General features: G+C 37.8%; 1 protein-coding gene across 23 annotated transcripts in view; it reads left to right on the top strand.

Annotated features, from left to right (window-relative positions):
- Positions 1 to 24310, top strand: part of ITSN2 (intersectin 2) — a 126442-nt gene that overhangs the window by 39748 nt on the left and 62384 nt on the right. For 22 of the 23 annotated variants that reach the window (XR_015136523.1, XM_086325752.1, XM_086325763.1 and 19 more), the window contains 14 exons: positions 579 to 671; positions 3777 to 3840; positions 4573 to 4736; positions 6457 to 6663; positions 6782 to 6878; positions 7935 to 8074; positions 10768 to 10831; positions 11390 to 11527; positions 11991 to 12076; positions 12839 to 13101; positions 13926 to 14075; positions 16795 to 16935; positions 17933 to 18020; positions 21007 to 21146. Coding sequence is in view for 22 of the 23 variants with exons in the window: in XM_086325752.1 (XP_086181878.1) it covers positions 579 to 671; positions 3777 to 3840; positions 4573 to 4736; positions 6457 to 6663; positions 6782 to 6878; positions 7935 to 8074; positions 10768 to 10831; positions 11390 to 11527; positions 11991 to 12076; positions 12839 to 13101; positions 13926 to 14075; positions 16795 to 16935; positions 17933 to 18020; positions 21007 to 21146 (1835 nt within the window). In the remaining variant the exon portion in view is untranslated. Of the gene's footprint in view, positions 1 to 578; positions 672 to 3776; positions 3841 to 4572; positions 4737 to 6456; positions 6664 to 6781; positions 6879 to 7934; positions 8075 to 10767; positions 10832 to 11389; positions 11528 to 11990; positions 12077 to 12838; positions 13102 to 13925; positions 14076 to 16794; positions 16936 to 17932; positions 18021 to 21006; positions 21147 to 22179; positions 22261 to 24310 lie in introns of all 23 variants that reach the window. The other variant, XM_086325774.1, reaches the window with a different exon arrangement.

Here is a 24310-nt window from a genome sequence, read left to right as displayed (position 1 = left end):
ACACTCACGTGGTGCTTTAGCTCTCAGTCTACTCAGGGGAGTGTCTGGAACATGCCTTGACTCCTCATGCTCTGACCTTGTTTTGTGAAATACCCTTATCCCTCCTCTTCACATGGCAAAATTCAAGCCAAGCTTCAAGGCTCTGCCTCAGTCTTACCTTTCCTGTTAGCTCATCACTGATGCTTCTGACTCAGGATTAGCACAGCTTTTTGTATATGTTTCTGTTTTAGGATGCCTCACAGGTTAACACTGTAAGTGCTGATAGTCATTTTCTAGAGTAAGACTTCCTTAAGGATGGAACAATACTTTATTCATCTTTTTATTTCCAGTATTTAGCTTGTTGCTCATTTCCAGTGAGTGGTACACAGCAGTTGTTCAAGTAGATGTTAATTGGGTAATGAGTGAAAAGCATCAGGACCATACTTGGTATGGTTATGAATAGAGCTTTCTTCTTTGTGTCACTCCAGTATTAGGACTGTCATTAAAGGAGCATTTGTGATTCATGTTTACATTCTGGAATTGTGTTTAAGCATTCTCATATATGCAGTATAAAATCTTTGTCTTCATTTATGTTTTAGGAGGGCCAAACATGTGGGCTATTACCTCCGAAGAACGGACTAAACATGACAAGCAGTTTGATAACCTCAAACCTTCGGGAGGTTACATAACAGGTTTGTGTTCTTATTTTATTTGTGATTATATGCTCCTTTTCATGAAATATCTTATAATTAGTTTTAATTTGACTGCCATCAATTTGTACTATTTAATGATAAGTTCCATGGTGGTTCAGATGGTAAAGAATCGGCCTGCGATGGAGGAGACCTGGGTTCGACCCCTGAGTCAGGAGGATCCCCTGGAGAAGGGAATGGCTACTCAGTCCAGTGTTCTTGCCTTGAGAATTCCATGGACAGAGGAGCCTGGCGGGCTACAGTCAACGGGGTTGACAGAGTTGGACACGACTGAGTGCGGTCATGTATGGATCTGAGAGTTAGACCATAAAGAAGGCTGAGCTCCAAAGACTGATACTCTTGAATTGTGGTGCTGGAGAAGATTCTTGATAGTTCCTTGGACAACAAAGAGATCAAACCAGTCAATCATAAAGGAAATTAACCCTGAATATTCATTGGAAGGACTGATGCTGAAGCTGAAGCTCCAGTACTTTGGCCAACTAATGCAAAGAACAGACTTATTGGAAAAGACCCTGATGCTGGGGAAGACTGAAGGCAAAAGAAGAGGGGGGCAGAGGATGAGATGGTTAGATAGCATCACCAACTCAACGGACATGAGTTTGAGCAAACTCCCCAAGATAGTGGAGGACAGAGGAGTGTGGTATACTATAGTCCATCAAGTCACAAAGAGTCAGACACAACTTAGCAACTGAACAATAAATACCAGGGCTTGGAAACCTTTAGGTCTGACTTCGGAATCCATCCTCTCAACAATTATCAGTTCAGTTCAGTTGCTTAGTTGTGTCTGACTCTTTGCAACCCCATGAACCACAGCACGCCAGGCCTCCTTGTCCATCACCAACTCTCGGAGTTTACCCAAACTCACGTCCATTGAGTCGGTGATGCCATCTAACCATCTCATCCTCTGTCGTCCTCTTCTCCTCCTGCCTTCAATCTTTCACAACATCAGGGTCTTTTCAAATGAGTCGGCTCTCCGCATCAGGTGGCCAAAATATTGGAGTTTCAGCTTCAACATCAGTCCTTCCAGGGAACACCCAGGACTGATCTCCTTTAGGATGCACTGGTTGGATCTCCTTGCAGTCCAAGGGCCTCTCAAGAGTCTTTCCAACACCACAGTTCAAAAGCATCAATTCTTCTGCACTCAGATTTCTTTGTAGTCCAACTCTCACATCCATATATGACCACTGGAAAAACCATAGCCTTGACTAGATGGACCTTTGTTGACAAAGTAATATCTCTGCTTTTGAATATGCTGTCTAGGTTGGTCATAACTTTCCTTCCAAGGAGTAAGTGTCTTTTAATTTCATGGCTGCAATCACCATCTGCAGTGATTTTGGAGCCCAGAAAAATAAAGTCAGCCACTGTTTCCACTGTTTCCCCATCTATTTCCCATGAAGTGATGGGACCAGATGCCATGATCTTCGTTTTCTGAATGTTGAGCTTTAAGCCAACTTTTTCACTCTCCTCTTTCACTTTCATCAAGAGTCTCTTTAGTTCTTATTCACTTTCTGCCATAAGGGTGGTGTCAACTGCATATGTGAGGTTACCGATATTCTCCTGGCAACCTTGATTCCAGCTTGTGCTTCTTCATCCAGCCCAGCGTTTCTCATGATGTACTCTGCATATAAGTTAAATAAGCAGGGTGACAATATATACAGCCTTGACGTACTCTTTTTCCTATTTGGAACCAGTCTGTTGTTCCATGTCCAGTTCTAACTGTTGCTTCCTGACCTGCATACAGGTTTCTCAAGAGGCAGGTCAGATGGTCTGGTAATCCCATCTCTTTCAGAATTTTCCACAGTTTATTGTGATCCACACAGTCAAAGACTTTGGCATGGTCAATATAGCAGAAATAGATAGTTTTCTGGAACTCTCTTGCTTTTTCGATGATCCAGTGGATGTTGGCAATTTGATGTCTTGTTCCTCTGTCTTTTCTGAAACCAGCTTGAACATCTGAAAGTTCATGGTTCACGTATTGCTAAAGCCTGGTTTGGAGAGTTTTGAGCATTACTAGTGTGTGAGCTAAGTGAAATTGTGCGGTAGTTTGAGCATTCTTTGGCGTTGCCTTTCTTTGGGATTGGAATGAAAACTGGCCTTTTCCAGTCCTGTGGCCACTGCTGAGTTTTCCATATTTGCTCACATATTGAGTGCAGCACTTTCACAGCATCATCTTTCAGGATTTGAAATAGCTCAACTGGAATTCTATCACCTCCCCTAGCTTTGTTTGTAGTGATGTTTCCTCAGGCCCACTTGACTTCATATTCCAGGATGTCTGGCTGTAGGTGAGTGATCACACCATCGTGATTATCTGGGTCAACCATTATAGTTTAATGTTATTTGTACTTCTGTAATAATAACTATCTTAACTTTTCTCCCGGTAGGGATTTGATTACCCTGCTTACAAGGTAATAATTTGGTCTGTTACTGTCTCTTGAATGCTGGCAGAATACCCGGAATTCCTAAGTCAGAGACACAGGACACTCTTTGTAATAGCACAGCTGGCAGCCCGAGCATTGGCACATTTCTATCCATTTCCCTTGTCCCCTGGTTCACATAGGGGCCATGCGGAGAGCCCAGAAGGATGCTGTACTTGCCATGGTTGTGTTAAAGAAGAGGAACACTCAGCCTCACGGAACCCACCATGTTTTAGCAAGCAAAAAGCAAACTTGTTCTCTGTCCCAGTGGAAAACATTACCTCCTCCCTTAAAACTGCTCACAGCAAAACCAATTCTGAGAATTGATCCAGGCAGAGAGCTGTTAGGACCTTACATTCTTGGCCTACACGGCAAGAGATACAGGATTGTCAGATACCCATGAGGAGTACCTTCCCCAAACCTGGTGTGTTTTTATTTAGAACTCTTCTGGGGAATAGTGCTTTTAGCTATAAATTTTACAAGATAGGATTATTATCAAGTAAGACCCCAATTATGAGGGAAAACTAAGATGAATAATGTGATTTTCTTTAATAATTAGAATTAAAATAAATCAATAGAATTGTTACTAGTGGCCATTTTTGTTATTCAGAGACATCAAAGTAATTCCATTTACTAATGCATTGTTTGATTATTTTGTTTTTATTGCCTTCAGGTGATCAAGCCCGTACCTTTTTCTTACAGTCAGGCCTGCCGGCTCCCGTTTTAGCTGAAATATGGTAAAATGTGTTCTTTTGTAGATGAACTTAACTTTTTAATACTTAGTGTTAACATAAAGTTGTTTTTACCTGTAGTCTGTTGTTAATAAGTAAGAGTATTCAACTTTTTAGAAAATAAATTTTAGTGAGTAAATGACTGAAAATCAACTGGGGTTTTGTTCTGTAGGACAAAGTTCTAATTTCCTTAGAATTTGTAAAGAAAGGAGATGTATACATTTCTGTTGAAAAACACTTCTTTGTAATTTGGCAAGAGTCTCCACCTTCATTATGTTATTTTGTAGTTATTTATTTCATCATAATTTAAGCCTCAGATTAGCTCACCCTTCCCTTGTTCCTACCTTAAAGAAATGGTTCTCTATAATATCTAAGGTTTTGGTTTTCTAATGTATTTACAGTAAACATCAACCCCTATTCCACCTTTCTCTCCAGTGCAGAGGGCCAGGCACTTAGCAGGCATTTGGTAAATATTGAACAAATTGTTTAGAATGATTTTACTCTTGTATAGTTTCTTAACATTTGCACCAGTGGAATTCATCCCAAAGGTATCTAGAGTCTATATAGACTCATAGTATTTTATTAGATACTATCTTTGGTCAGTATTATTGTACAGGTTTTAGCTTTTTGTTATACACTCACATTTAATTAAGCAATTATCTACGTGTAAATGCGATGTCATTTACAAAAGTAATGCTGATTCTGTGTACCAATCCATCGGCCTCATTGTCCTTTTAGGGCTTTATCAGACCTGAACAAAGATGGGAAGATGGATCAACAAGAGTTCTCCATAGCGATGAAACTCATCAAACTAAAGCTTCAAGGCCAACAGTTGCCGGTGGTTCTTCCTCCTATTATGAAACAGCCTCCTATGTTCTCTCCATTAATTTCTGCTCGTTTTGGTATGTGTTTCTTAATTTAGTTCAATATATTTGATAGTTAAACTTGATTCCTAGGCATAATGTTTGAGAATCAGAAAAGGATTTGTTGGTGTAAAATGACCATCCCCGGACTCCCAAGTTAACTTTCATGTCTGAGATTAGAAATGTTAAGGTCACTGTCATAGCTTGGGAGTCCATGTGTCCCAGTTTCCCAGGGCCAGTGTGATTTATGCCTGTTGTTCTGGCATCTAATCTGGTTTGTGCTCCCTTTCATAATTCCCAGTTGGATGATAGATTATATGATCCTGCTAGTCATCTGCTAAGTCACTTCAGTCGTGTCCGACTCTGTGCGACCCCATAGACAGCAGCCCACCAGGCTCCCCCATCCCTGGGATTCTCCAGGCAAGAACACTGGAGTGGGTTGCCATTTCCTTCTCTGATGCATGAAAGGGAAAAGTGAAAGTGAAGTCCCTCAGTCGTGTCCGACTCTTAGCAACCCCATGGACTGCAGCCTACCAGGCTTCTCCGTCCATGGGATTTTCCAGGCAAGAGTACTGGAGTGGGGTGCCATTGCCTTCTCCGCCTGCTAGTCATAGCTGATCCTAAATACTATTCTCACTTAGTTTCCTCTATACTTTGTATGTATAACAAAAAGTATGAACAATTTAAGTTCAAAATGGTTTAATTTGGGGAGTAATTTTAAATTTGGGGAAGGAAATGGCAACCCACTCCAGTATTCTTGCCTGGAAGATCCCATGGACGGAGAAGCCTGGTAGGCTACAGTCCATGGGGTCACAAAGAGTCGGACACGACTGATAAATTATACATTAGTAGAAATTTCTTTAAAGGTTAATTTGCCAGACAAATTTAGGGCTAAAAGTTGGAAACTTTGTGCTAATTAATTTACATATTCATCTGAGATCACCAGTCTTCCATTAATTTTGATTAGCCATTTTCTTACTAATTATTCGTGAGGAGCACTCATTGGAACATTCAAGTAGAATCTCTTTATATCTGAACCATGGTCTTCCACTCCAGATGTTAGGTCTTAAAATGCTAAATTCTTTCACTCTTGCACTGAATTCTAGAGATAAATACCAAATCATTGTGTAATCATATTAAAATAGTATACTTTGTATTCTGCAGTTAGTAAACAAATGAGTCATCACTTTGTCCCTTTTAAAGAATTGTCCTTGAATCCATACGTGTGTTGCATATAAGAAAAATGAAACAGATGGCATGCTTTTTTTCCTGCACATAATGTGTATGCATAAATGGGTCTCCTTAAGTATGTAGAATTTAGAACATCCTTTGCGGGGGAGGGAAGAGTTTGTGGAGTGTGTGTGTGTGTGTGTGTGTGTGTGAACTCAACAGCACTGTATTTATCATCGCTACAAAAAAACCCACATTCAGTCAGGTGATACATACTCTCATTGAGGATACTAATGGGTAGTTGGAAAAGGCCTACTTAGTTTTATTCATGATACTAGAAAAGAATTTTAGCTTCTTAATAGACATTGCCTCAGTTCACACAGGTCAGAATATTGATATTAAAAGAAGTAGTTTACCTCTTGCACTGCTGGATCCAGCTTGCTTTAATGAAGTTTTTAAATCCATTGATAGTTTGCCCACAGTGTTTCTGTAACATAGCAGCTGCTCACTGTACTGTAAACTTGTATTCTGTCCTGTGTTTTATAATTGGTTTACCAGCACCAGAAAATGTGTTCTGTTTTGTCCTTAGGAATGGGAAGCATGCCCAATCTGTCCATTCCTCAGTCATTGCCTCCAGTTGCACCCATAGCACCACCCTTGTCCTCGGCGACTTCAGGGACCACCCTCCCTTCCCTATTGATGGCTGCTCCCCTAGTGCCTTCCATTAGCACTTCATCATTACCAAATGGAACCGTCAGTCTCATTCAGCCTTTATCCATTCCTTATTCTTCTTCAAGTAAGTGCTTTGTGTCTAATGAGTCAGTATTTTTATGTGAAGAAACTGTTATATTTGCATCCCAATAGATACTTTGTGAAATTGTTTGATGTGAACCTTTTTCTTTTTTTTTTTTTAGCATTGCCTCATACGTCATCTTACAGTCTGATGATTGGAGGATTTGGTGGTGCTAATATACAGAAAGCCCAGTCTCTGATTGATTTAGGATCTAGTAGGTATGAATACTTAAAACTTCCAACTTTTTAGGCTTTCAATAAGAGCTTCCCAGGTGGCTCAGTGGTATAGAATTTGCCTAATTCACCTCCAGTGCAGGGGAGACAGGTTTTTGATACCTGAGTCAAGAAGATCCCCTGAAGAAAATGGCAACCCACTCCAGTGTTCTTGCCTGGGAAATCTCATGGACAGAGGAGCCTGGTGGGCTCCAGTCCATGGGGTTACAAAAGAGTTGGACGCAACTTGGTGACTAAACAACAAACAAAGGCGTATTTAACAAATGACTGTTTGTTTTTTAAACTTGGAGCTTATCCAGTTTTTACTTTCTAATGGCCAAATGTAAATACTATAGGTAAATTTACTATTTGTAACTCACATAAAATAATTTTATGTTTAGAATTATTAACTGTCTGTGGTATTTTACTTCTGAAAAATTTGTTTCATGTAAAGTAAAAATATCCTGCTGTATTTTAATCAGTCAATTTTTTGCCCAAAGCTACATTTTTTTCCTTGCAAAAAATTTCTCAAAACATCTCATGATCATTACACATTATTTCTTGAGCAAAAACTAATTGAGTATCCTTTAAATTTCAGAAGGCCCAAAAGCATCAATGTTCATTCATCATCACTCCTCCTATAAATCACAATAATACTCTTTAAAACAATGACCCAGAAAAACAATGTCTGTATCCTTGCTTAAACACTCACTGATTGTGTAACTTTGTTTTTCTCAACATCACTGAGCTGTAGTTTGCCCATATGAAAGATGGAGACAGTAATATCTTTTTAAGTTTGTCATGGGGATTAGACATAATATTTATAAAGGCCCTAGCACTGTGTGGGGCCTGCCGCATGATAGGTATTTGGTATATGGTAGTTCAAAACTTCATACGGTATTTACTTTCCTAAAATACCGTAAAGATAGATTGTTGTTTCAATATCATATACAAAACCAATTACTGTTATGTTATAGAAGGTAGGATTCTTATTGTCTCTGACTTATAAAGTTTAAATGTATTTTATGTAGTAACAAAAATTTTAAATAAATTTTGTTACAGCTCAACTTCCTCAACTGCTTCCCTCTCAGGGAATTCACCCAAGACTGGGACGTCAGAATGGGCAGTTCCTCAGCCTTCAAGATTAAAATATCGGCAAAAATTTAATAGTCTTGACAAAAGCATGAGTGGCTACCTCTCAGGTAAGTGGCATACAGTGCTTAAGAATGTGAGAAAGTTATGATTTTCTATGGACTTCTATTGAAGAACTTTTATTTGAAGTTGTATTTTGTAGCTCATTTAAAATTTTAACTTCCAAAGAAAATAGCAGTCATTTGATAAATACAAATAACGGTTAAGTTATGTAAGAGTTCAAAGTTCTTATAATCAAGTTAAACACACAGATACACACCCAATGTTTTGAGAAGACGACCTCTCCCTTGAGAAAGTCAAACCTCATTTTCCTTGTCTTGTGACCAGAGTGTGATACTAAGCCTCAGCTGTCCTTCCAAACACCTCACGTGAACACTGTTCACCCTTTAATGCTCCGACCCATGTGTAGCTATAAAACTGAGATAACCTGAGATCCCCCTGGGACATCTGAGTCCATGCTGTAACAAACATCCAAATTCACTAATTGAGGGTGGTGAAGTGGACGTAAACAGAGGGTACTAGGCAAGTAGAATTCTGGTCTTCTCACTGGCCCTCTTTCCTCACTCAGCAACGACTTAGAGTTTAGACAGAGTAGGTGTTTATAGTAGAGCTTTATCAGATGTTAGATCACTTATATGTGGAATCTAAAACGTGGCACAAGTGAACCTATCTACCAAATGGAAACAGACGGAGGCATAGAGAACAGACTCGTGGTTGCTGAGCAGGGGCGGATAAGGAGAGGGATCGACTGGGAGTTTACGGTTTGTAGATGCAAACTACTACGTGGATAAACAACAAGGTCCTAATGTACTTCACATCCGTGTTCAGTATCCTGCGATAAGCCATAATGGAAAAGGATACTGAAAAAGAATGAATATATGTATATAACTGAGTCATTTTGCTGTACAGCAGAGGTTGACATTGTAAAAAACACTGTAAAAGAATCTTCCTTTTAACATAAAAAAAACCTCCACAAATCTCACATCTTGTATGAAGTGTATTGAGGAGTATTGTTAATTAATTGAGTGAGGCTGTAAGCTATTTCCAGTGTATTTCCTGTGTGTGGTTTCTATTAAAAAAGAATGGAAAATATTTTAAAGTTATATAATATAAACATTTGATTGCTTGTCACAATATGTGGTATATTTGAGTCTGTTCCATATAGAATATGTTGCTTTGATTATCCAGATCTTTGTGTTTAAAGTTGAGTGAAGCCGTGGATTTAGCAGCATCTGTGCTGGCTTTAGTGCAAGTGATTGCTGAGGAAGAGCCGGCAGTTGTGTGCCTTCTGTGTGGGGTTGTTCGGATGCCGCTTGACTCAGGCTGGACGCAGGGTAGGGCTGACTCTTCGGGCGCTTGTGGCTTATGCGCCTGAGAGTGGGAGGCGTGGTACCTGCTCTACCAACCAGGAGGCCCTCACCAGAGAAGCCTCTGATTCATCACGGCCAAAAAGCCCCAGACAGGCTCACCACGAGTGAGTGTTCCTCTGAAGCCAAGAGGGATTTCCTGTTCTGAAATATTTTCATTGAAGATCAGGAGCCTGTTACGGAAACACGTTTTTGTTTTGTCTCACTGGAAGAGAGAAAAGAAGTTGAACAGTTTACCATACATAGTAAGCATGTAATGAACGTTAGCTGTCTTTATTATCAGATGCTCTCATATAAGTAAGCCCCCATTGCAGCTAAGATAGAGGAAAACTTTGGGTTACAATTTTATTCATCACTTTCACAAACATTTATTAAGCATCTAGGTACTAGGCATGAGTTATACATTAATGGACACCGCAGTCAAGGCTTTTGTCTTCATAGAACTTAGCATAATAGGCGAAACAGATAAACAGGTAAACAAGCAAATAAATGTTACATTACAGATTATGTTACGAGATATAAAGGATAGAAGCAGGAAATATATTGAAGGGTAGAATGGACAGAGAAGGCCTTTCTGAGAAGGTGACGTTAAATTTTGACTTTACAGGTGAGAAGGGCCTAGACATAAAATGATGTACAACTGTAGGACTCGATGTTGCACCTGGTTGTACAGGACAGGGAGGGTTAAGAGGAGACTCTGATTTCTGGCTTGAGCTACTGGATGGCCTTTGATACCATTCACAGAGAAGATTGGGGTGAAGATGAGGAAGAGAAGCCTAGTTGGGGATTGAAAGAGTAGTTTGGTATGTACTTAGTTTGATATGCTTGTGAAATACATAAATTTTTCAACTGGATATAGACATCTAAACTTAAAGGAGAGGCTTGGGCTGTGGATGTCCATTTGGGAATCCTCTGCTTCCAGGTACTGTTTAGTCATAGAAATGGATATGAATGCACAGAAAGAACAGAGTGCCCAGGACAGATTCTTGAAGAATGATTTACATGTTATTTATAAGAGGAAGAGTATAGACAAAGAAATGATGAGAGAGATAAGAGCAAATCTGAACATGCTAGGCAAAGCTGTGCTTGGGAACTTGGCCTCTAATACTGGCATAGTCCTTTGTGTCAGTCACTTGTGGGGACCATTATCTTCTGGAAGGACATGGGAGCACATTCTTCTACTGACTGTAGATTTTAAACTCCTTGGTCCAGGGGATGTGTTTATTTTGATGACTACTGAATGCTCAGTGCCTCATGCATGGTAAAATCCCAGGATAGCAGCAGTGTTATTTCACGACTACAGCTATTTAAGTTTGCATGACTTTAAGAGGCTAAAGAATCTTCTTTTATGTATTTTTTTCCCCCCACTAAATCAGGTTTTCAAGCTAGAAATGCTCTTCTTCAGTCAAATCTTTCTCAAACTCAGCTAGCTACTATATGGTGAGTTTGCCCGTTAATTATGATTTTTAACTAGACATTCTGTATGATTTTTAATTAGACATAAGAAAGAAGCCATTTCTGTAAATGTTTGTGACTCAAAAATGTTCCACAAAAGCAACTGTGTGACAGTTAATGCAAACCTGCAAGCAAATAAAATTGCTTTGTAAAATGTTGCCCTTGAGAATTTGGCATTTAATTATCTTAAAAGTAAAACTTGTTTGCTTTTATGTAATACCTTCTGTGAAGGATTAGAGAGTATCTCATTTTCAGTGTAGAGCGTGAGGTGATTTGATAAGTGAATTAACCACGAACCAAGACAAGCTACCTTTTTGAAGGGAATATTTCCCTTTTCATTTCAAAATTTCTTCCCTCTCTGGTGATATGGAAATTAAAGGCAAAAATTAGCTCACTTTTCTGTATGTACTTCTCACTAAAATATATTAACCCAGCTGTTTTTCTGTCATTACTCTTGCTTTCAAAATAAAAAGATTGAACTCTTCTGAAAATATTTTACTCTAAATAGGCTTTCTAAGTTGAGAAACTTTATCCTTTCTTCAGGACTCTGGCTGACATCGATGGTGACGGACAGCTGAAAGCTGAGGAGTTCATCCTTGCGATGCACCTCACTGATATGGCCAAAGCTGGACAGCCGTTGCCGCTGGCTTTACCTCCTGAGCTTGTCCCTCCATCTTTTAGGTGAGTGTCTCTGAAGGTTAAGGGGTGTTGTTTCAATCATGTTTGGCAGACAAGATTTTTACTCTGGGAATTCCTGAGGTCTCTGCTCTACTTTTGTGGAAAATCAAGCATTTACATTGCCATTTGATTTTGGTATTTAGTGAGTAACACTGATAAGAGAGTAGATTTTAGAAGTACGTATGTGTTTTCACCACATTATAGATAAGGAAACTAATGCCTAAAGAGATTCAAAATAAATTTACCCAAGAATAGCAACTGGTCGAACCATGTTCTGAATCCAGATCTGTCTATCTTGATAATTTGTATACTGATGTTCAGTGTAACTATAAACCATAATGTTTTAAATATCTTTAATATTATATGCTAGATATTAAATTGCTGTAGTCATTGATAGTCTATATAGTCTGGTCTAAAATTTTCAGATCTCATAATGCTAAATTTATTTGTTGTTTGCCTTTCTTAGAGGAGGAAAGCAAATTGATTCCATTAATGGAACTCTGCCTTCATATCAGAAAGCACAAGAAGAGGAACCTCAGAAAAAATTACCAGGTAACATTGAACGTCCAAGTTGTATATTTTATAGTGAATGCTCTTTTTTACTGTGAAGTAGAAATGAATATTTAGAATTTTAACTTTCTTAATATATTAAATGCTATATGAGAAACTATTTGATGAATAGGATGGATTTTGACATCAATAAAATTAAGACTGTCAAAATTGAGAAGAAGAGACTGGTGTATATATTTGGCAAGATTGTATGTATTAGATGTCCAATTTAAAGTGTTTCCCACTTTTGGAAAAAGCATTACAGCAAGCTTCATGATGAAATCTTGAGCTTTAAAAAAAAGTTTAAATATTGGTTGAAAATGTACATATATTTATATTATATTTAAATAGTATATATTTAAAAATACTAAAAAGTTATATAACTTTTAACATATATATAACACGTATGTCATATATATATGGCATATAACAAATATAGAGCCATACAATTTTGGTTATCCTTGAAGAAATACTGAGAAAAGAATTGAAAAGTATTTTTATTGGCAGGAATAGTAAAATTATTTTTCTCTTGGACGGACTCAAACTTAGTGATTTGTTTTTCCCAGAATGAGTTTTTTCCCCCAAAATGAATATTCTTATAAGAAAATAAATATTGTATTATTTACATTTGAATTAAGATTATCCTTAGAAGTATCCAAAGAGAAATTGCATTCACATGACCACAAGGCAGGAGGATGTTGAAACCAGATTATAGGTTCGGTAGGTGCTTCATGCTGAAGAGTGCTTACACTGTACCTTATTCAGTTACATTCGAGGACAAGCGGAAAGCCAACTATGAGCGGGGCAACATGGAACTGGAGAAGCGACGCCAGGCCATGATGGAGCAGCAGCAGAGGGAGGCAGAGCGCAAAGCCCAGAAGGAAAAGGAAGAATGGGAACGAAAACAGAGAGAGCTACAAGAGCAAGAATGGAAGAAACAACTTGAATTAGAAAAACGCTTGGAGAAGCAGAGGGAATTGGAGCGACAACGGGAAGAAGAAAGGAGAAAAGAGATAGAAAGACGAGAGGTTATTTCTTTTTTAAGTTATTTTATTTCCAGGGAAATCATTTCCTTTAATAAGTGGCTACATTTCATTTGATAAAAAATGGTACTTTTATTTTTCTCAGCCTCATTCATTCATTCTTACCCTGTATGAATCTGAATCTTCCTTCCCCTATGAGGGCAAGAGGGTCCTTGCTTATGAAGGGTTTCCAGGGCTGACAGCTGATAGAGAAAGCATATCTGCAGGTGGTATCTCAATCAGAGCAGGATTGGTCGCAAAGCTGAGTTGAGTGAGGAGCTAGAAGAAGTCAGTTGGTCAGGTCATTAAATGAAACTAAGCTTAGGATCTAGAGTAAAAGGTCAAGTTAATTGGAGAGGCAGAAAGAAAGCCTTGAGAGGAATTAAGAGGGTGAGCTTACACAGATCCTTGGGATAAATGTTGCTGTGTGGGGTCCCTGGGAGGCCTGGCTGTATTTTCAAGGACTGTGCATGTAAATTACAGTGCCACTGAAATAATTGTAAATAAAAGTTTTTTATTCCCTGATACCAGAAGAAAGGTGCAGTTATTCCTACTAACATCTATATGTATGGAGTTGTCCTTTTGTTTATTAAGGGAAAAATAACTGCAGCAAGAAGATGGTGCTTGACGCAGTCAGAAAGTCTGGTGAATGAATTTGTTTTTGTGGAAGTCTTTAGGTCCATTGATAACAATAGGTTTGCCCTGTTACCCTTCGACCTCGAGTCCACTCAGTGCTAAATGCTGCCTCAGCTTTACTTTGTCTTCCCATCAGTTTTTGAATGATGCAAAAAGTGTTAATTTTAAAATTAACCTTGGTTCATTATTTTCAGGCCGCAAAACAGGAACTTGAAAGACAACGTCGTTTAGAATGGGAGAGAATTCGTAGGCAGGAGCTTCTCAGTCGAAGGAATAGAGAACAGGAAGAAATTGTCAGGTTAAACTCTAAAAAGAAGAGCCTCCATCTCGAGTTGGAAGCACTGGTATGCTTATAGATTTAAGTGAAATTTATCTGAATGATGCAAGAGTTACTTGTTGAGAATTATTACTGTTTTTTAAATCTACCTCATGAATATATTACATCTTAATATAATTAATCATATTTTCATATGTGCTTTTTAACAGTCTAGACAGTATAGTTTACTAAAAAAGGATAGTGAATCAAAACGTTGAGAATTGTTGTTGTGGTTTTAGTTTAGATGTGGATAGGCAGTGTACTCTTGGGTAAGACATTTCCCTTTTCTGTACCTCACTTTGTGCATCTGTAAAGTAAAGCTTTGTGCTGGTTCAGTGATTTTCATTTTTTCATACTGGAAAATGGTCTACAGAAGGATAAGCAAGAGGTGGGAGAGAGGAGCCAAGGTGGTAGGACAGTGTCTCCTCTCCCCACTTCTACCCACACTTCACAACAGAGAATCGCCACATTAATCTGTGGCCCTTTTATTGGGGAAAAAGCTTTGATTGAGAAAAAAGGATTCTACTGCTAAAAAGGAAAAAAATGATTGGAAACTGCTGACCTAAATGATCTCTTACCGTTTCTTTCAGTTCTCTAAGACTATGGTTGTTAACTAATATTGGCCATTATGCTTATCAGTTTTCACACATCAGATGTTGGGGCATCAAAGTATTAAAAGACTTTGCTTGAAATACAGGGTGAGAAGATATAAAGGGTCTGAGTAAGGCATGCTGTTGGACTACAACTCTGAAGTTCCATAAACCTGACCTGATTGTATAGTAGGGTTTTGCAAAAATCCCAGGGACGGCGGGGCCTGGTGGGCTGCTGTCTATGGGGTCGCACAGAGTCGGACACGACTGAAGCAACTTAGCAGCAGCAGCAGCAGCTATGTATAGTAGAACCATATTTACATCTTGTTTAATTGTAATATGATGTTTTATTTGGCTGATGAATTACATTTTAAAAAAGTCATAGTATCTTTCATCAAAAAGATACTGTTTTTTGCCTTCAAATAGGTAGAAAAGCATACCACAGTTATTAAGCATGCCATAGTACCACAGAACAGTCCTGAAAACTTTCACTTCTTTGTGTAGCTATTTGGATATCTGTCTGAACCATTATGTTGGCTATATATTTTTTTCTTCAAAATACTGTGGGAGGAATCCTTAAGACTGTATATACCCCCAAGAACTGGAGTAACACACCAAACAGTAGCAAGTAGCACAGATTAATGTGCAGAGTCTGGAAAAGCCTATTCTTAAATTTGCTGAAGAAAATAACATGAACTCCAGGATGGGCACAGCATATTCCCTTCAGCATATATTTCTCAAATATGAAACAGACTTTTCAGTAAAAACCTCACTATTGGTGATTTTTAACCAGTGGCCTCTTTTTTCCTCACCCCACTGTGTTTGCTAAGCCTGCCATAACAAAATACCAAAGACCAGGTGGCTAAAACAACAGTAGTTAATTTTATCACAGTCTGGAGGCTGGAAGTCCAAGATCCAGGAGTCAACATGCCTGGTTTCTTCTGAGGCTTCTCTTCTTGGCTTGCAGATGGCTGCCTTCTCACAGTGTCCTCATGCGGGCTTTTCTCTGCCTGTGTATCTCTGCTGTCTCTTTTCTATTCAGATGTTCTTGTCTTACAAAGATACCAATCGGATTGGAGTAGGGCCCCCATCTGACCTCATCTAATCTTAATCGCCTCTTTAAAGGTGAAGTCTTTAAAGGTTCTGTCTCCAAATATGGTCATATTCTGAGGTCACTGAGAATACAGTCAACATATGAATTTGGAGGGACACGATTCAGCCCATAACACCTTTCCCTTCTTAGCTTCCACTGAGAATCTCTGCTATTTTTTGTTCCTTTTTTTTTCTTCTCAAAAAGAAAAAAAAATATTGTTATAGGAGAAGAGTATCATGGCCAAAGAGGCCCTCTTGGACACTGTTTAATGAAATGAAAGTTGCTCAGTCATGTCCGACTCTTTGCGACCCCGTGGGCTATAGCCTGCCAAGCTCCTCTGTCCATGGGATTCTCCAGGCAAGAATACTGGAGTGGGTTGCCATTCACTTCTCCAGGGAATCTTCCCAACCCAGGGATCAAACCCAGGTTTGATTCTCTACCTTCTGATCCACCAGGGAAGTCCTGGACACTGTTTAGTTGGAGGAATTAGCTGGCAGTGTTGAAGGTAGAAATAGAAGTTCAGAGAAGGTAACCCTAAATGTCACATACTAACACCCTCTCGTCCTCATTATTTTTTGAGATTTTTTTTTATATTTTAATGTTAAAAATTAGTGTCTGAATGCTGGGTTCAGAAAACAAAATTCAGTGTGTTGTGTCTGTGCTTTCTCACTTAACATCTAAGGCTCTTATACTCAGAATGGTACATTTCCTGCTAATAACTCTTGAGTTAAGTTGGTATTAGACATTTATCTTAGGGGCTTCCCTGGTGACTCAGATGGTTAAGAATCTGCCTGCAATGCAGGAGACCTGGGTTCAATCTCTGGGTCAGGAAGATCCCCTAGAGAAGGGAATGGTAACACTCCAGTGTTCTTGCCTGGAGAACTCCATGAACAGAAGAGTTTCCTGCTACTTACTCTCTTGAGTTAACTTGGTTTTAGACATTTATCCTAGAGTGAATATAAATGACAAATGACATTAACAATTTAAATAAAAATATTATTCTCTTGATGGGAGCATTTCTTATTAGCATTTTATATAACTGTATTTATATGGTCTTCCCGTAGAATGGCAAACATCAGCAGATCTCAGGCAGACTTCAGGATGTCCGACTCAGAAAGCAAACTCAGAAGACTGAGCTGGAAGTTCTGGATAAGCAGTGTGACCTGGAAATCATGGAAATCAAGCAGCTTCAACAGGAGCTTCAGGTAAGTGCTTGGCTGCTGGATCGTCCTTCACTGTGAGCAGTTACTAATAACTCTTCCTAATCTAGCGGTTTTTTGCTTTTGGGGTCCTGAACCCCGTGGAGCCTCTAGTGACCTCCTTGTAAAAGGGTAGTAGACATACACAACCTTGTGGAATATCAGGAATCTCATGGACTCCCTAAAACTCTGCCTGACACCTGGCTAAATTCTGCTTAATATTTATACATTCCCTGAGCATTTGCCAGTTTGTGTTTTAAGTCTTTAATAAATACATACATAAATATATATCAAACTAAGGTTATTGTGACTACTTTTAGGAAATTTTTACCTAATGTTGTTCTTTCAGAAATTGTGGTGAGAATATAATTACTAAATATGCCCTCAGGGACCTGGTAATTCTGCTCTTTATTTGTGCAGAAAAGAGATCCTGGAAGCATTTTGCATCTTGAGTCCTCTTACCCAAATGTGTTTTTCCGTAAGGACTAACAGTAATTAACATAATGTTTTTACTTTCTCACAGCAGATGTAGACAAGACGCCAAATAACATTTCCTGTCTGATTTACACCTGCTTTCCCAGTTATCCCTGAGTTTTTGGCCCCTCTTTGATCTTCATCCTGGGGTATCATAGCCCAGGTATCATAGCTTCCACACGCCATTCAGAGCAGATACCAAAGGCACCTCTTAGGCTGTGCCTGTTCTCATCCTTTAGGACATGGGAAATTGTCAGGCTTCTCGACATACCCTACTAGCAAAGCTTTCTTCCCCACCTTTTATTTTCAGCCAGTCTTTTGTAAATGGATTTATGTGTAAATATTTGTATTTTAAATCATGTTTGACCCCATTCTAGTTTATCTATAAGTTGTAAGCAATTTATATATTATTCTACATATTAATCCTATACTAAGCTTTACGAGTGATCAAATCATGTTTTTACATTTTCAAAAAATTCTTAGACAACATTACAGAGTTTTAATCCGGTATTACTTTTTCTTTTTTAAGGAGTATCAAAATAAACTTATCTATTTGGTGCCAGAGAAGCAGTTATTAAACGAAAGAATTAAAAACATGCAGCTCGGTAACACACCTGGTAAGTCTCTAAGGTTTGTTTTGCCTCTTTTATTCTTTATTCTTTTCTGAATGTGTCAGGCATACTCTGCTACTTTTAAAAAAATAGCATCATTCTATTATAAATAACATTTTTTTGACTATAGTTAAACTTTTTAAATTATGTGAAAATGATCCCATGTTGGGTCATTTTTAGCAATAAAAAGTAAATGCAAATAAAGTAACAATTGTGATCTGACTTCCTGTCTCACACCATTTTTATTTATATATTTTAAATATTAATCAAATAAAATGTTAGATTACAGTTAAACAAGACCTCAGTTTGGCTTGAACACAATGCTGTCTGTGCATTTTGGCAAGATTTTTCACTAATTGTAGAAAGAACTGTTTATGAGGACACTTTTCTATGAAGCCAAACCTGTTGGACTCTAGGGTAATAGTGTACAGCAATGAGAGGCCTAAGCAACTGGCATACCCTTCCTGGGACTTTAAATCATCTAACTTTGTGATTCATGTGAAGAATTTTTACCAACTTGGCCCTCTGACATCTGTGGAACAAAATATTCCAGTGTAATTTATAAGAATATAACATTTCTCTTGATTCAAGTCTCAACCAGAAAACTGAAAAAAAAAAAAATCTCTATGTTGGATAGCATGCCAATAATAGTGTAGCAGAAGAAAGATTTATTTAAAGAAAAGTAACTGCAAATGTGTTAAAACTAGCTAAAGTATCCTAAATGTCTCCCACTGAGTGCCAGTTTTTCACTTTATGGCTCTTTATTACACTTCCGGTTGTTGAGGAGGTCCAATTAAGTAGAGTTATCCCTCTTCTTTGCCCAAGTTCTGAACAAATTAAGAAATAAGGCAAAAGAGTAAGACATGAGAGACCAAAATACCACTTCATTATTAATAAAGCTGACATTAGATAGCATGATTTATCTGTGAGCAGTATAGCTGCCCAACGTAAGACATTGGGTGCATGAACAAAATAGAATGCAGATTCCTGTGGGCAGTTCAACCTCAAGAAAGCAAGGGATAGGAAAGATATAGGGGCACTTACGCCCAGGTCCTTATCTTGATCTCACCAATTATGTAAGAGTTAAAAGAAGCTGGGACTGCTATTCTTATCAAAGTCCCCTTACATGGAAGAAGCACCAGGCATAGAAAAATCAATCTTTTGAACTACTTTTATCATGTCCCCCACCTTCCACTGACGTCTCTTCTCAGACCATGTTCCTGGAACAGGGTGCTTTCTTTTCTTGGTTATTTAAAGTGTATCAGCTCCCACCTCACCCCTCACAGGCATTCCAGAGGCAACATAAGACAGCCCTCCTGATCAGTGCAGGGTACAAAGTATGTTGTCATCCTCACTCTCAGTGTCTGAACTGTGAGTAGGATGTAGATTGTGTCTTGTTAGGGACCCAGTAGAGCTCTGCTTCTGGTAGAGCATAGATAACCATGCTATCTAACATCAGCTTTATTAATAATGAAGTGGTATTTTAGTCTCTCATGTCTTGCTCCTTGGCTTTATTTCTTAATTTGTTCAGGTTAGCTTTTATAAATTTATTAATCTTTGTTCTAGTCCAGTCCAGAATAGGAAGCTCTTATTTGGAATTTACAAAGTACCCAGTATCCCTCAGATTCCTCACTGCATAACAGTAACCATGTAAAATTGTCAGCCACGCACCAAGCACCATGCTAGACAGTTTTCATGCATTATTTCCTTTCATCTTTACAACAACCTTGTGAAGTAGTAGTTGTTATTCCCATTGTTCAGTTTGGAAAAACTGAGATTCAGAGAGAATAAGAAGTTACCCAAGATTGTCTCAGCTTCCCAGGTAGCACTAGTGGTAAAGAACCTGCCTGCCAGTGCAGGAGACAAAAAAGACATGGGTTTGATTCCTAGGTCAGGAAAATCCCCTGGAGGAGGGCATGACAACCCACTCCACTATTCTTGCCTGGAGAATTCCATGGACAGAGGAGGTTGGTGGGCTACGGTCCATAGGGTTTCAAAGAGTCTAACATGACTAAGCGACTTAGCATACACACGAGATCATTTAATAGTAGGTTCAAATTCTTGTGTATATGACTCTAAAGCTCACTGCACTACGGTGTTGCCTCTTTCATTTATCCAACACAGTGCTCGTAGATAGGATATGATCACATTCCATATAAAAGCATCCATTATTACTGTTGCTCAGTTTGAATACTAAGAATGAATATTCTTTGACTTTTATTTTTCCCAACGCTTGTTTCCCACTAGAATAGAACCCATGCTTATCTTTCACGTTTACCTACTGTTGAACAAAGAACAGGGCCTTGCATATAACAGATGTGTAATTTAATGATTAAATATTTATTGAAATACTGGAAAGCTCTTAGAATTATAAAGAATTTAGCAAGGTGCCTGGATATAAAATCAGCATATAAAAATTAGTAACTTTACTGTATATCAAAAGTATTTATTCAGAAAATATGGAGGAAAGTCTCACTCACATTAGCATTCTCATTATTAAATGAATAAAGAAAAGCACAGCCATACAATTTTACTGATTAACATAAAAGATTCCTGGATAAGTAGCTACATATTATATTCTACTCCTGAATGAACTAGCTCAACATTTTAAAGATGTTGTTTAGTTCTCTACTAATTCATCTATATATTCAGTTTAATTCAGATTTCTTTAAATGAAACTTGGCACAATAATTCACAAATTCACCTAGAAGAGAAAATACGCAAGATGGGGTAAGATATGAAAAAGTGGGAGAACGAGACTAGCTCTATCAAATACCAAAACATAAGTTATGAAAGGTGTAATACCTAAAATAATGTATGTTTGATCAAAACTAGACAAAGCACTGGAACTAAATAGAGAATCTAGAAACATAGTATGTGTGTACAGCTTTTGTCTCTGTAGTTATACCAATTTGACCAGACAATAACCATTCATTACTAGTAAGGACAAGAACTTCTGCAAAAAATAAACTGTGTAATGTTTGTATTTCAGATTTAGGGATCAGTTTACTTCAAAAAAAATCATTAGAAAAAGAAGAATTATGCCAAAGACTTAAAGAACAATTAGATGCTCTTGAGAAAGAAACTGCATCCAAGCTTTCAGAAATGGATTCATTTAACAATGAACTGAAGGTAATTATCTTCTATTATATTCATTTTTAATTTGCTGCCTCTTTACCTTCCTTATTTTGATTTAATTGAATGAATAACTAAAGCTAATATGTTCATTATTTACATAATTTATTTTATTATTTGAGCTACACCAGGATTGCAAGATTGTTTTTAATGTTCTCCATATATATTATAAACATTGAGTCGTGTAAACATACAATTTACCATAGTTTCCAGTTTTTGATGACTGTTTTTATTGGCATCTATACATTTAAAAAATAATTACCTTTGTCAATATTAGTATTACATTAGATTTGTCAGTATGGATCTCAGCCAGAATGATCTTAAGCAAATTTGAAAATGGGAAATACGGAGAATTTTAAATAGTCCAGGTGGTAGAGGCTCTTTTAACACACTAAATTCTTTTTTATAATTTAATTAACCTTTGTGAAATAATGCAATAACCAGCGAAATCCAAAGCATAATTTGGCACTAAAAATTCTGCATGGAAAGTAGATTCGTGACTCATTATTTGCTGCAGTGGAAGAGCAGATGTCCAAAACACATACCATATGCTTCTCATTCTGTGCAGCACTAGTTGTATGCTGAAGCCATGCCTATGAAAGAAAATATTAAAGGCCAAAAATCAGACTAATGGCACATGAGTGAAATTTGGGACTAGTCTCAGTTACTCCTTTGCTAACAAAGTGTGAAGTTTTCAGAGCATAAAGTATTACAAGGTTTTTCAGGCAAATCTGTCTCTTCATTTGACTTTCATCTTGCTAACTTATTTAGAATAATGTTACACCAACCATAAAGTAAACAGTATGATCAAGAAAAGAAACCATGGTGGCTTTAGTGAAGGAGGGAAATTTGAGGTGAATAATGTTAATGACATATTCTACACCAGCATATATTCTGTAGAAAAAAAATTTAAAGAAAACCAAATAATTTGTCATTGATGGACAGACAAACCAACCAAGTTATCTTCCCTACATTATTTTTTTTAATCTGTACATAGTTTAATTGGCTTTTTATCTGCCTTATCTTACAGTGTGGGAATATGGATGACTCTGTTCTTCAGTGCCTTTTGTCTCTGCTAAGCTGTCTCAACAACCTCTTCCTCTTACTTAAGGTTATTTTCTAATATCTAGCTCTTTTTCTTTGAGTTACTTTACTGTTTCTTTTTTTAAACACTAGACTATTCTTTGCATTTATCTAAGTGTCTTTGTTTGAAATAACCTATACAATATAAACATTTTTCTTTCTGCTTGCTTAAATATCCTTCTGCTGTTTCACTGCCTGTTTGAGTCTAATGCCAGGAATCAGTAAGGTTGCCCAGAGTTCTCATGAGGAGCCCACGACACTTAGAAATATTACCTGATTCCCTGTGAGTGAGGCTAAATGATGGGATGATTATTGATTCAATTAAAAAGGAAACTAAGGGAATGTGAGACTAAATTATTTACCCATATCACTGAAAATTACTGTTTAAAGTAAAACTTAAATACTTTCTGACATCTAGTGCAAGGTTACATCATGTATATATCAGGCTGCTTCCCCAAACTATGATAAGAACCAATAATGTAGGTGCAGCTTTGGTTTTGTCTAGTTATCAGGTCTCATATTTAGATACACTTGCACCACAGAGAAAAATGTTTAAATCATAAATAAGCAGTTCACTTTTTCATGTGTAAATAGCACAAAGAATATTTAAAATACTCAATGAATTCCTATTTAAATTTAATTTAAAGAGACTTGCTTTATATTTACCACTAGCTGAGCCTAGTAGATTTTTAAATACATTCTACTCAGTACTAAAGTGGATGACAATAGGGCACTTAAATGTACATACACAGTGAAGGCAGGAAGTAGAACTCAATTGCTACCTAAAGAAAAGTAGATGGAAAGATGATATCAGCCTTTCCTTTATGGTTATAGCATGAATGGCCAGATTATCTGACCTTAGAATCTGTGCTTCAGGTCACACAGACGTTTAAACCTGTTTCTTCATGTACGCAGTGAAGTTTGACGATGGTTTGTGGACTATGCTCACACACACAGGTCTGATTCTTTGAGTTAGCATTTGATTCTCCACAGGCCAGCAGATTATTCTTGTTTCTTGTTTTACTTTCTTCCTTCCGCTTCCTGCCTTCCAACCTTTCACTGCTTGTTGATGCTTTCATCAGAGGCAATTTAGGAATCTAAAAGGGGATGAAACCTATGCTGTCAGAGTGGTCAGGAGAATGACTGTACAGAAAGCAAGAAAAGAGGCTTTCTGCAGCCATTAGAAATGATACAGAGCAGTCAGTTAACTTAGTACTGGAAAGTTGCCATTGAATTGCCAACAAGAAGACCTTTGAAGACCCTTTTGAGAGTGTCATCTCAGTTGAATGACCACCAGAAGGTGGATTGCTGCAGATCAGAAATGAATGGGAGCCGAGGAGGGGTGGAGTGAGTGGGAAAAGCTTTAGAAGAGTGAAAAGAGAGCATGGAGAAAAAGAAAGCATTGGTTAAAAAGAGAGTATTGGGGTTTTTTGGTTTAAGAAAGACAACAAAGGATACAAAGTTTTAGTTATGCAAGATGGAAAAATTGTGAAATCCAGTGCACAGCATAGTGACTATAGTTAGCGAATTTGAACTGTACAATACAGTATTGTTAGGAGGATAGATCTTAAACATTCTCAGGAAAGAAAGAAAGAGGGAGAGAAGACAGGGAGGGAGGGAATGAGAGAGGGAGTGGTAACTATATGAAGAAATGAATATGTTAATTAGCTTGATTAGGGTGATCATTTCACAGTGTATATGTGTATTAAAACAAGTTGTATACCTTAAATATATAGTTTTTATTTATCAATTATACTTTATAATAAAGTTGAAAAGTAAAAGAATAATTGGAGCCATGCTTGAAAGTGGTATCACCTTCTTGTGCAGCATAAGGATACATGAGGAATGGATAGTTTTTGTTAGGACAGAAGCATGAAATGGAGAAAATAGAGCTTTTTGGGTAACTAACCATATCCATCAGAGGGTCTTAATTGCCTGCTACTGCTGCTGCTGTGTCACTTCAGTCGTGTCCGACTCTGTGCGACCCCAGAGACGGCAGCCCACCAGGCTCCCCCGTCCCTGGGATTCTCCAGGCAAGAACACTGGAGTGGGTTGCCATTTCCTTTTCCAGTGCATGA

This window comes from Bos grunniens, chromosome 11 (assembly GCF_055505025.1).
Source record: "Bos grunniens cultivar Pamir isolate PY7600 chromosome 11, Bosgru_T2T1.0, whole genome shotgun sequence".
Taxonomy (NCBI): Eukaryota; Metazoa; Chordata; class Mammalia; order Artiodactyla; family Bovidae; genus Bos; species Bos grunniens.
The sequence above is the reverse complement of the archived record's forward strand: the minus strand, read 5'-3'. Positions and strand labels throughout refer to the sequence as shown.